Here is a 13,472-nt window from a genome sequence, read left to right on the forward strand (position 1 = left end):
GCGTTAGTAACCAAAATATATAAAGACCTTATAAAACTCAACACCCCCAAACCGTAACCCAGTTAAAAATGGGCAGAAGGCAAGAACAGACATAGATCCAAAGAAGACACGCAGACAACGAACAGACACATAAAGAGATGCTCAACATCACTGATCATCAGGGAGATGCAATTCAAAACTACAATGGGATATCACCTCACACCTGTCAGATAGGCTAAAATCAACACACAAGAAACAACAGGTGTTGGCAAAGATGTGGAGAAAGGGAAACCCTCCTGCAGTGTTGGTGTGGGAATGCAAACTTGTGCAGCCACTCTGGAAAACAGGGTGAAGATTCCTCAAAAAGTTAAATGTCAAACTACCCTATGATCCAGCAATTGCACTAATAGATATTTACCCAAAGAATACAAAAATACTACTTCAAAGGGACTCATATGCCTTGATGTTTATAGCAGCATTATTTCCAATAGCCGAGATACAATGAATAAAGAAGAGGGGGTACAAATACACAATGGAATATTAATCAGTCACAAAAGAAAGAAATCTTGCCATTTGCAATGACACAGATGGAGCTACAGAATGTAATGCTAAGCGAAATAAGTCAGAGAAAGATAAATAACATATGATTTCACTTATATGTGGAAGTTAAGAAACAAAACAAATGAGCAAAGGGGGGGGGGTTGGGGGGAGAGGGAGAGAGGCAAACCAAGAAACAGACTCTTAATTATAGAGAACAATGTGACGGTTACCAGAAGGGAGGTGGGTGGGAGGATGGGTTTAGCAGGGGACGGGGATTAAGGAGGGCACTTGTGATGAGCACCGAGTGTTGTATGGAAGTGTTGAATCACCGTATCCTACAACTGAAACTAATATCACACTGCATGTTAACTACCTGGAATTTAAACTAAAACTTAAATAATAAAAAAAAATAAAAATGTCAATATATTTATGAAAGACACTATCAGTGTTTCTCAAACTAACAGCAAATAATAAAAAGAAGAGCATTGAGAATTAATCATCTTATGTACCATGTGTTGTAAGAACTCGGAAATGACATTATAGGAAAAACAAAAGAAATTTATAAAAACTCATGGCAAAGCAATCAGTACAAGTTCCATATATAAATGGGTAGGAATATGAATAGGCGGTATGTATATGGACAGAGAGGTTTAGTTGTACTACACATCTAGTTTTCATTAAACAATTGCCAGAATTCAAAGTGAGTCTGTAATGAGTCAATGAAATTAACGCAAAGAGGATAGACTTGATTATGCAAAATTGCTGGTAAGGTACATAAATATATAAATGATTTTAGATATTTAACTATAAATGAGTTTGTATATTTAGAAATCTAAAGGATTCTTTCTCACGAATTTGACAATTGATTATGCTTAATGGATTATATCGAAAAAGAATTGTGGTTTGCATACTGTCCTCACCTACACACCGAGGTGGAGAACTCCATTTTCCCATGTGGCACGTTATCTCATCTCTTCCAGATATCCTGAAACCATCCTCGCAAGTGTAATTTAATTTGGTGCCATGTACATAAACCTCAGGTTTCAATGGTTCGTCCATCTCTTCTGAAAATTGAGATGATTTAATGGTTCCATGTTCTATCTGAGGTGGTTGAGGACATGGGCTTTTTTCTGTATAAAGAACAGAGATCAACGTTTAAATTGAAAAATGTAATCAAATACTAGTTGAGGTTTTAAAATAAGGATAATCTGAAAAATTAAATTACTGAAAAACTAAAAGACATCTGGAATTTGCAAGCTCATGTCTCCATCAAATCTACAGTAGTATCTGCTTGTTCACTCTGCCCCCACATTCTTGTCCTGTTCATCACGAGGGAAATTTTCTATGGTATTTACAAACAAATTTTCTATGGTATTTACACAGTAACCCAAAGTTTTGGTCTGTTTCTTTCATAGTAGAAGTGAAAGAAGGCCGATTGATTTGTATACTTAGATTGCAATTTACTGTTTCAAGATAAAGTGAAATAGATAGACAGAAAGGTCCTTATCTTGTTCATTTACACAAAGCACAGGGGAGTATTAACCTCATTTGAAAGAATGTTACAAAGCAAGTTATGCATTACTGACCAACGCAGTGTGGTATTGACTGCCATCTTCCATCCTTGCACACGATTTCCTCTGCATCCTGAATTATGTAATTGTCTTGACAGACAACAGATACTCTTTCTCCATCCTGATAATTTACCATCGTTGCCATATTGTGAGCATTGGGAATCTGAGGTGGAGGTGGGCATGACTGCATTTGTACTTCTACAAATATGAAAATTAGATTTCGTGATGAAATCAGAGTTAAAAATATTAAAGAGAAAAATTAAAGAGAAAACTCAATAATAATGTATCATAAACGATCAAATAATAACGTTATGCTTAAATATGTGATACTCTTCAGCTTGTAGAGCGCTTTAACACATCACACGTGGTCTTAATGGTAGTATCTTCCTTTTATTCCTTCTGTGATAAATCGTGCATAATTTATGTAAAACTTCTTTTAATTATTTCTAACCATTACGATGTACTAACTGAATCATCCACTCAGTAACAGGCACTAAATAAATACTGATATTAGGATCTTATTACAGCTATCTATAATCAAATGTATTGTGATTGCATTAAAACCCGTATAAGATGTGGAATGGAAAATAATTAGCCAAAGGAAGAATTACATGTAGTTAAAGATCAATTATTTGATATAGGTTCCTGGGCAAAACATGAATTAGATATGGTCATTAGCGATTAACAGTGTGTTGTTTAAAGTTCAAAACTCTCTGGAGATACTGTTGACTAGGTTGCCGACACTGTTTAGAGATACACAGATGATGAAATGCACCCTGTTTAACGGATTAGACAGCCTGACTTTCCTTCTATGATCAGCAAGGTATACAAGATTCCTTTGCAAACTTGCGTTTGAGCTCCCATAAAGCAGAGATACCTCACATGTATCGTGGCAGTTCATAACCTGGAGACAAAGATGTCCTGTTCCACTGAGGGAAGACTCTGGGCGACTAACCCTGGAGGCTTTTGGACCTCTCTGTGATACCTACGTTTTGCTTTCTCCTGCCATGCGTTTATTTCATTAAAGACCTTATGTGACTGTACATTGGGAAGTCTCCTGAGTCCTTCCAATTATCTGACACTTTGTATTCAATTCAGAGAAATTGTTGACGGAATATAATTCATTCATGCTGACTAATATGGTCATATTTTCTATTTCTATCTTCAGACAGATGCAGGAGCATTTTATATTTAATCAAAAGTTTTTTTCTTATTTCTGTTTTCATTTGCTTGGCATATTTTTTCAATGTATTCTCAAGGATTTATTCTCTTCTATATCTGCTTGTTTAAGCATTTTTGTCCTAATAATCTTAATTTCTACTTCCTCTTGATACATTTTACCAGAGGTTGGTCTGGCAACTAAATCTCCGGCAGGTGCCATGTCTACACTCTCCCTCTAACTTGATGGCACCAGTGGGTGCACTCCAGCCCAGGGCTCTCCTGTGGCTTCATCAAAGCCGGCGAGCGGGCCCCAGCCCTGCATTCTGCTGCCTCGCTAAAGCCGGCCAGCATGCTCAGCCCACAGAGGGCACACTCCTTGATCCCCAGGCTCTAGTGGCCTGAGGGGCTTGCATTTCTGGGGCCTGCAACACACTACAACAATCCGAGAGGTAACTCTTGGTGGGCCACTACCTCCGGGGCACCACAAAGCAGCCTGAAACACAGCCCAGACTTTCTGGGGAAAAAGCCTAATTATCTGTCTTAGACCGGTAGCCTGAGGGGCGGACTTGAGATTTGCCACACATCTGGGGGCCACCGAGGTGCCCTCAGGGAACGTGGACCAGGGGATGCCATCTTTGTGCTCTCCTCAGCCTCAAAGAAAACCAAATCACTATTTCTTAAAGATACCCGACCCGGCGTTAATTTGAGGCCATCAAGTTTCCGGGTGGGTTGTTTTATAGCTGACTGAAGCACTGATGCACTTAATATCTAGAAATGATGTTTTGGTTAGTTTCTAAATTCCCTTCCGGCTTCAAAGTTATTTGTAATAATAAATAGCTAAACATGTTTAAAAGATGCCCAAATACTGCTTTGGCAAGTTCGGAAGAAATAGAATAAGATTTTGAAAGTACTATAAACAAGAGCTTACCTGTGCAGTTTAGTTCAGGATCCCATCTTCCATTTATGCACGTTGAGTGTTTCTGTTTTAATTTTCCTCTACATTTGTAAGTTATGTTCTCATTATGATCAAATTCGGTCTTCAATGGATTTACCTCACGTATAGTTAAGCTGTGTTTACACTTCTGAAGTTCATCTGTTGCTAGAAAATGAAAATATTGCCTTGAAAAGACTACTTATAAGAATCAAAGCAGTTAATGCAGAACAATAGCTTAGACTCAATAGTATATCGAAATTAGAATTTATGCTCGTAAGTCCCACCAACCAAGTCATTCCTGATCATATTGCATGTGATGGGCTATTTATTATGTCTGAACATAAGTCCCGTGTCCAGGCTTTGAAATTTCAGAGAAAATGTCTGCCATAAATACAGCCTGCACTTTGGGGATTAGAAAAGCATTAAGAGGCTCACTTTTTTGGATGATTTACACACTGAACAGTCATCACCTGGTTAAATTTGGTCTCTTATTTATCTGTGGAAATAGAATATATGAAGCTGCTAGTTTAAATATCGTGTTTCAGAAAAATGAATATATTTTTTCACTTATGGTAATTTAATAAGCACATCTAAGATGTATTACGTAAAATGTGAACACTTAAGCAGATCTTTTGCATGATCACTAAAATGGGACAAATACTTGGACTAAGAAATTGGGTGCTTCAAGTCACAACCTGTTTACTGTATATACTCTTCCAATCTTTGAAAAACTATTTTGTACATCAGGTCAACCTATAATTCAATAATATTGTAAGAGTCCATTTTGTTGACTCTAATACGAGTATAACAACTTTTTATACAACTACATACTTCAAAAATTCAATGCAGCCCGGAGTACTTTGTCAATTTGACAAAATATCAATTGATGTAGGTCTTTGGATTTCTTAATAAGTACCCAAAGAAGTAATGATTTTGTAATACAATAAAAAATAAAACAAAGGGGACTAATTCAAAACACACTAGAGGCTGAAAATAAATTCTGTTTTTAGGGCTTGTCTTCAGTGTTGAGGAAGACAAAACAAGGTTTTCTTCAGGTGATAGTAACTCATCTATAGTCAAAAGGAGTGGTGGTGGGTGTTGTCATGGTCCTATGATTGACTGGTTTCTGAAAGAATTTCCTTGATTCTTATGAGAAAATAAACATTTTGAGAAGAGTGAAAAGCTAGACTAGCTAGAGGTACAAAATAAACACTGAGAGGAGAAATTGGAGTAAGGTCTATGATAGTTAAAAGTGGATTATGGTAAACTTGAATATAGGTGGAAGATTAACCTTGGAAAGGCAAACTCTGAGATCTAAGAAGAGTAATAAATGAAATAGATGTTTCAGTATAAGAGTGAAAAGTTGAGAGTTTTCATGCCTGTTACAACCTTGGGTTTTCCCCCATATAAATGAGGGGAAATCGTTTGTGGAGATAGAAGAGGACAAAGATGAAATTTGGTCTTGAAGGACTGGCAATACTTCTCATGGGAATGTGTCTAGCAACAATGTAAGGATTAAAAAGCAACTAAACCTAATGGTTCATTCAACAAACTCCTATTTAATGTCTGCTGTATGTTCACCAGTCCCTTGTATATTGGGAATACATCGTGAACAAAACGGGTGTCAATCTCTGCTCTCATGGAACATGAGCCTAAGCCCTACCTTCTCCTTGGAACAATTAATGCCTAGACATCTGGTGAATAAGTAAGATTGGACATCCAGGACTCTCTTTGAATGTAGGACCCAAGAAAACTGTAGGAAAGAACTCATTCCAAGGGAAAAAGGAAAAGGGCTCCCAATATTTTCCCAGCTAGTCATCAAAGACATGGTCATCCAAAGGTCAGGATGATGCACATACATCAACCAGAGTGAAGTCCAACAATCAGGTTTGTTTCCTGGCCCCACCCTGACTGCCTCCTTTGACTGACTTATACTGCGAACCCAGAGGGTCTGCAGCTCACCCACCCTTCGGCACATTAACTTCTTGCTGCCGCATTTGAAACAGACTGAGAAATCCTTGGAAGCTTTGAGAGAGGCAAGATTCCTATAGGGACGTAGCAAGTGGGCACTTTCTTGACTTTGTCTGTTTTCCAGGGCCTGAAAACAAGAGTGCCGCGTAAAACAAAAATGGGATTGATGCAAATATGCTTCTATTTTCCTGGCGATTAATACTCAGATTTAAATCATACGAATAACTGTAAGTAAAATTTAGCTTCACACTTAAAAACCATGTTAATTTCAGGGATAGAAAGGGTGATCAGACTCTCTGGCTAGTTTATATTTTTCCTTTGTAGACGATAAGCAATCATTATAATTTAAGACCTGACATTTTCAAGCATATATCTAAATTTCAAAACTATGTTTGCAAATACAGTTTTTACAATAAAAATATTACATTTCATTGACCGTCTATTTGAGAAGTGTCTTCTCACCAATGCACTGAGGAAGTTGGGTCCATAATCCACTTATACATGTAACTGATTTCTGTCCAATCATTGTGAATCCTTCTCTGCAACTGAACTGCACTGAATCTCCATGGTGATAGGGAGGGTTAGAAGTCTGAACAGCGTAGCCGTAATTAAGTTCTGGTATATCTCCACATGTAGTCTCCACCTCTGTGAAAAGTTCAGAAAAGTATGTTTACTTACAAAATATAATTTATGTGTTTCTATAAATATAAAAGGTTGGTTTATTTTAAATATGAATATATTTTATACATTACCAATACAAATAGGCAAGTCTGTCCACTGTCCATCAACACACTGAATTTTATTAACACCCTTCATCAGAAATCTAGGATTGCACACATATTCCACCAAATCGTTGTGTTCATAGTTTTCTTTCTGTGTTTCTTTAACTTTCCCATTAAGGAGTTGAGGAGGTGGAGAACACTGTTGTGTTTGCTCTACAGGAGAAATAATGTGTAAATAATGATCAAATTACCTATTTCACAACTTAAAAAACAATATAATGGAGAGTTTTTTCTTTAATTAATCTATATTATTTATAATGTACTTTATTATAGCCTTCTTAAGCAATGAAAAACAAATAGTGTTTAAACAAGAAACATGTTTCCCAGTTCTTTTTTCAAAATTATTATTTTAGAAAGAGAGAAGATAAGAAGGGACAGGAGAAAGAGAGAGAGTGAGAATCTTAAGCAGGCTCTATATGTTCAGCATGGAACCCGATACGGGGCTCGATCCTATGACCCAGGGATCATGACCTGAGCTGAAATCAGGATTCAGATGCTCAACCAACTGAGCCACCCAGGCACCGCAACCCAGTACTGTTAATTACACTGAACTAGTATATTGGAAGTATATTGAAACCCAGAAAACATGTTTAATAATCTAGATATTCTAGAGATGTATGCAAACCAATTAATAAATATGGTCATGTAAATGTTAACAATATTCATATGCCATGGAAAAATTTTATCAAAACTGTTTGAAAAAAATGTCATCATTTGAGGCTAGCATTTTATCAACATATTTTAACTTGGTTGAGACATACATGTGATTGAATGGACTGAATTAAGTATACATTGCTTGAATATTGTTTAGACACTCGATGAAGGTTGAGGGAAGGCCCATGTCATACCAAGTGTCCAATATTAACAGTGGAATTGTAGTCAAAAGGAAAAGTAACAAACACTGAGGCATAATATACGTATCTATGGCTATTACCACTACATATTTCAAGAAACAAGTGGAGATTGAGTTCTTTTTTTTTTTTTTTTTTTTTTTTTTAAATTTTTTTTTCAACGTTTATTTATTTATTTTTGGGACAGAGAGAGACAGAGCATGAACAGGGGAGGGGCAGAGAGAGAGGGAGACACAGAATCGGAAACAGGCTCCAGGCTCCGAGCCATCAGCCCAGAGCCTGACGCGGGGCTCGAACTCACGGACCGCGAGATCGTGACCTGGCTGAAGTTGGACGCTTAACCGACCGCGCCACCCAGGCGCCCCGAGATTGAGTTCTTAAATAAGAAAATCTGAGATATCTACTACCCAACACATGTCCTGGCTTAATGAATTAGATTACAGACACACACACTTGAAGCCAACAGAAAATTACACGTGAGAGAAACAAAAACATAAAAATGTTGGTTTCAAAAATCCTATTTCTTGTTGTAGCAATTGGAAGATAAATATTCACCTTTACATGTTGGAAGATTAGGGGACCATCCAAAGTCGTAACACTGAACTGAATCTGGTCCAACTCTTTGAAGTTTTTGTGTGCAGAAAAATTTCAACACATCTCCGACTCTATATTTGTCTTTTTTGGGCTGAATATTTAAGTTATCTTCTATTTCAGGAATCTTGCATTCTATTTCTATAAAAATGTTCAAATAATTTCGTGAGAATATAAAATTAATCATTGGCAAAGTAAATTTTATATGTGTCGTATAAAAATGAGGTGCTGGGTACTGCTTATACAGAGGAGCCACAGAAAATTTTACATATTAGGTTTTCTACACCCTCTAAATTCATAGGGGACCCTGAGAAATATTAAGGCATTGAAGAGCAACATATGTACCCTGAAAATGTATTTGGAAGGTCAACTTGCTTACACTGGATCTGATTTTATAACTGACATTTATAAAATAAATGCTATATTATTTTGTACTCCCAAAACAGAAACATATTCTTTCACATTAAAGAAAAACAACCCTGATGCTACATTTTTAAAATTGCACTCAAATAAGATTAGTATTTTGTTTAATGTAAATATAATGGGACAACCAGAACACACAGGAGACATTTCTAACAGTTTCTAAGAAACTATTAAAAAAGCTTAATTTATATTGATTATATTATATTAGTACAGAAATCAAACTGAAAAATGAAACAAAATAAGGAACCATGTTCAAAGCCAAATAGTTAGGCATATTCTAGGCATCCTGAGTATTTATATCATACCCAATTATCTATTCTTATTAAACCTTTATACTATCTATTAATAAATTATTGATTATTCTGATTCAATTTAAGAATGTGTAAAATTATCCCTTCAAATTTGTCAAGTTTGTGACATTCGTGACATTTCCAAATAAAAATAAGCTAAATTCCTAAAATAAAGAGCTTCTCTCAGGGTCTGCAGTAATTAACACTCAAGGCAGAAGGTGTAAAAGCAGAAACTCATGGGCAAAATAGTTGAGGAAATTGTAAGAAACTACAATTTTGGTTTTCATATAGCATACACTCAAAGAACCCAGTTTTAAATAATATGATAGCCTGCATTTAGAACAACAAACAAATTATTCTTTGTTTATAAACCTATCATGTATATGGCCCATAGGAAACACTGTGTTAAAGAGAGATAATGGTCCTTGGGCTTTCAAACACCCTCTTCTCCCAGGTTACAGTAAATCAGAAGAAGACACCTTGATTTTAATCAGGACTTCTTAAAACTTAATTAATTAATTAATTAACTTTAGATGATTATTTGTTTTTGAGAGAGAGAGAGACAGAGTGTGAGTGGGAGGGGTGGAGAGAGAGAGTGAGACACAGAATCCGAAGCAGGCTTCAGGCTCTGAACTGTCAGCATAGAGCCCCACATGGGGCTTAAACCCGAGAACTGTGAGATCATGACCTGAGCCAAAGTCTGAGGTTCAACCCACTGAGCAACCCAGATGCCCCCAAAATGACTTTAAATAATGCAAATTTGTTCAAATTGGGATATCTTAAACACGTCTTGTTAATTTTGTTAGACATGAAAAAAAAATACCTGGAAAAATGGTACTTACCATAACATACTGGTTTATGAGACCAACCATCGTTGCCACACACTATTGAACCTGCGCGCCCACCTTGGCTTTTGTATCCATCGTGGCATTCATAGTCCAACTTGTCATTGAGTTTAAACCACGTGCCATTGCTTTTGGTTTTGGCATTCTCAAATACTGGCATGTCACAAGATTCTAATGCATAACAGAATTGAAGATTTCAATTCTAATATTATTTAATGGACGATGTAATTAAGTCCCATTCCAAGGAGGTAAAAAAACACCTTTATCAATTAGCTTGTGCTAGTAAATTCAGTATCAAATTAATCTAAGAATACCAGTGATAAATCATTATCTTGAAAGTTACTCGAAATGAAAAAATATGTTTCTACACAGCATTTTTCTTATCACTTAAACACTCTGAAAAAATTTTTCTACGAACACTTTTCTCAATCAGTTATACTTATGTGTTTATGCCATGCTTGTAATCAAATAGGCCATTACAGGTGCATCCTATTTTAACTAACAGAGATGAATAGGATTTTGTGAACTAAGATGCCACATTCACTAGCAAGGTGACAAATATTCCAGACAAAACTGGATCAATGAATACGACTGTTTTTCAAAAATGCAAGTAAATTTTTAAACATTCTATAAAACTCTACTTTAAAACATCATAATTTCTAAAGCTCACATGCTGATTTTCTTCCTCAAATATCTTCCTAATGGCTGTTTATTTTTTTAAACTTACCAAGATTGAATGGAGAGATAACTATTTTTATTATTAGTTATAAGAAAGTAAAATGTTAAAAGTTTTAATTTTTGCTAACAGTGTGTTCATAAAGATTAGGTAATTCATCTCAAATTTTATGCTGTGTTACGGAGCCAGCTACCTTAAAGCTTTAAAAAACAAAGCAAAACTATACCAGTGAAGAGAGACAGTGTGTTTCTCTTCCATAGTAAGTATTACAATGGATAACTAACTAACATTCAGTATAAAATGACTTTATATGGGAGCCACTTTTATCATTTTTTTTGTGGCTAGTGCCCATAGTAAGCATGGAAATTGAAAAAAAAAAAAAGGAAATGAAAACAGTACAAATGGATATTCAAATATCCACTTCCCTTAAAGTGAATATGTAAATATCGGTTCAAAAGTATCACTGTGTAGCTTTGGAGGATAAGATAAACTGAGGAAACTGTTCATAGAAATCTTCATAAACATCCAGGGACAGGGAAATCTTTCAACACAGCTGTATTTGGCACCATCTAGCAGTATTCCTTCTCCACTAACTAGATGTTTATGAAGATTTTCTAAAGGAGAGGATTTTTAAAGTGGGCTACCCTGGAATGTCAGCCATGAACTTCATACTTTAATTAAAATTCTGCACTATGGACCCACATCTTCACTTACAAACATAACTTTCATGTCTAGAAACAAAGATTCTGTCATCAAAGTCTGATCACCTAAAAGCAGGAATAGGCACAAATATATTTTGCCAGCCAAAAATAAGTGAGTTTCCAGGAGAATACTCATAAGGCTCCCTAACTCGTTTCCAAATCACAGGATGTTTTAAAGTGGAAAATAACGTAAACTGAAAGATGTCCTGCTACTACGCTGTATAAGTGATTACTCTTAAAGGCAAAAACTTACATCGTTTTTCATTTATCTTTTCAAATGGGAATCGTGTCAGCCCCTCCCCTCAGAAAAGAATTAATTTAGAGTAAACTTTTGTTCAATAGCCATCAGCATAATGAATAGGAACATAATAAATTACTCACTAATACATGTGGGTTGAGGTGACCATCCACTTTCCAGACATGTAACCGGTCCTGAAGTTTTACCACCTGGTGTTACATATCCTGGTTTACATTGATACTGTGTTTCTTTATTTAAGGAATATGTAGGTTCATATTCAGAAAAAAATCCATTTTCAATTGTTATCTCTGATTTTGAACATGTTTCTGAAAGGCAGAAAGTATAAGGAAAAGATAAGCATATAAATAAACATTTTTATAAAGATTCACTGTAACAACACAAAAATAAGGAGTCATTTACAAATGAAAACCTGGAAAAATCTGAATCATCCAAATTCCTGGGACAGAAAAAGTCAGCGACAAAGATACTAAATCAAAATAGTTCATTAATTTTTTCTTTTTGGAATGAAGTGACATTTAGAATACCCAGAATCCAGGGCGCCTGGGTGGTGCAGTCGGTTAAGCGTCTGACTTCAGTCAGGTCACAATCTCCCCGGTCTGGGGTTTCGAGCCCCGTGTCAGGCTCTGGGCTGATGGCTCAGAGCCTGGAGCCTGTTTCAGATTCTGTGTCTCCCTCTCTCTCTGCTCCTCCCCTGTTCATGCTCTGTCTCTCTCTGTCCCAAAAATAAATAAACGTTGAAAAAAAAAGAAAATTGTTACCATTTTCCTGATGAATGGACTCATTATTATTATATAATGATCTTCATCTCTAGAGACAGTTTTAAATTAAGTCAGTTTTTTTTTCTCATAGAAGTATAATCACTCCATCATTCTTTGGTTGCCATTTGCATGAAATATCTTCTTCCATTCCTTCACTTTAGCCTATTGTGTCTTTAAATCTAAAGTGATTTCTTGGTTATTTTATTTTAAGTCACTCAGGTACTCATTCCTTTTAATAGGTAAATTTAAGTGATGTATATTTAAGGAATTACTGGTAGGTGAACACTTACTATTAACATGTGGCTAATTGTCTTCTGTTTTGCATCTGTTTTTTTCAATTTGTTCCTCTTTTGATGACTTCCTTTGTTATTTGATTATAGTTTACAGTTATTTACTTTGATTCTTATTATGCAGTACATTAGATCTCCGGAATTATTTATCTTATAACTGAAGGCTTACACGCTTGGACCAGCATCCACACCCACCACTGGTACAGAACTTGCATTCCACATTCTGCTTCTATGAATTTGATGTTTTCTTTTTTCTTCTTTGATTTCATATAGAAGTTTTATCATGAAGTATTTGCTATCTCTGGATTATTACACTTATCGTATTGTCCTCTAGGTTCAACCATGTTGTTGTGAATATCAAGATTTTCTTCTTTCTCATGGGTGAATAATATTCTAGTGTGTGTGTGTGTGTGTGTGTGTGTGTGTGTGTGTGTGTGTGTGTGTGTGTATCTTCCTTATCCATTCATTTATCAGTGGATCCTAAGCAGGGTCCATTCCAAGCTCCACATGGGGCTTGATCTCAAGACCGAGATCATGACCTGAGCTGAATCAAGAGTCTGATGCTTAACCAATTGAGCCACCCAGGAGCCATGTTCCTCAGTCTTGAATGTCCTCCTCCCTGGCATCCTTATTTCCATGACTCCCATCCAACCTTCAAAGCCTACCCAAGATGCCATCGTGACCCTGACAGATTTGGCTCTCTTCATTCCACCTCTTACAAACAAACTCCCCAACCTGATCCCACTCCAGACTCTCATTCCAACTTGGATTTCTTGTCTCCTCTAAATGATCCTGTAGTCTCTCTTTTGCTTGTCTCCATCACAATGCTTTATACAGTAAAATACAATAT

The 13,472-nt window shown here is 36.1% G+C and overlaps 1 protein-coding gene across 2 annotated transcripts in view; it reads right to left on the reverse strand.

The window, feature by feature from the left end:
* The window catches only part of LOC125155618 (complement factor H-like), a 116,611-nt gene that overhangs the window by 6,937 nt on the left and 96,202 nt on the right, over nucleotides 1–13,472 (reverse strand). For both annotated transcript variants that reach the window (XM_047841071.1, XM_047841072.1), the window contains 8 exons: nucleotides 11,697–11,879; nucleotides 9,936–10,109; nucleotides 8,345–8,521; nucleotides 6,909–7,091; nucleotides 6,619–6,801; nucleotides 4,180–4,350; nucleotides 2,106–2,288; nucleotides 1,440–1,649 (listed from right to left, as the gene is read on the reverse strand). In XM_047841071.1, the coding sequence (XP_047697027.1) occupies nucleotides 1,440–1,649; nucleotides 2,106–2,288; nucleotides 4,180–4,350; nucleotides 6,619–6,801; nucleotides 6,909–7,091; nucleotides 8,345–8,521; nucleotides 9,936–10,109; nucleotides 11,697–11,879 (1,464 nt within the window). The remainder of the gene's footprint in view (nucleotides 1–1,439; nucleotides 1,650–2,105; nucleotides 2,289–4,179; nucleotides 4,351–6,618; nucleotides 6,802–6,908; nucleotides 7,092–8,344; nucleotides 8,522–9,935; nucleotides 10,110–11,696; nucleotides 11,880–13,472) is intronic.

Source organism: Prionailurus viverrinus, chromosome F1, assembly GCF_022837055.1.
Source record: "Prionailurus viverrinus isolate Anna chromosome F1, UM_Priviv_1.0, whole genome shotgun sequence".
Taxonomy (NCBI): Eukaryota; Metazoa; Chordata; class Mammalia; order Carnivora; family Felidae; genus Prionailurus; species Prionailurus viverrinus.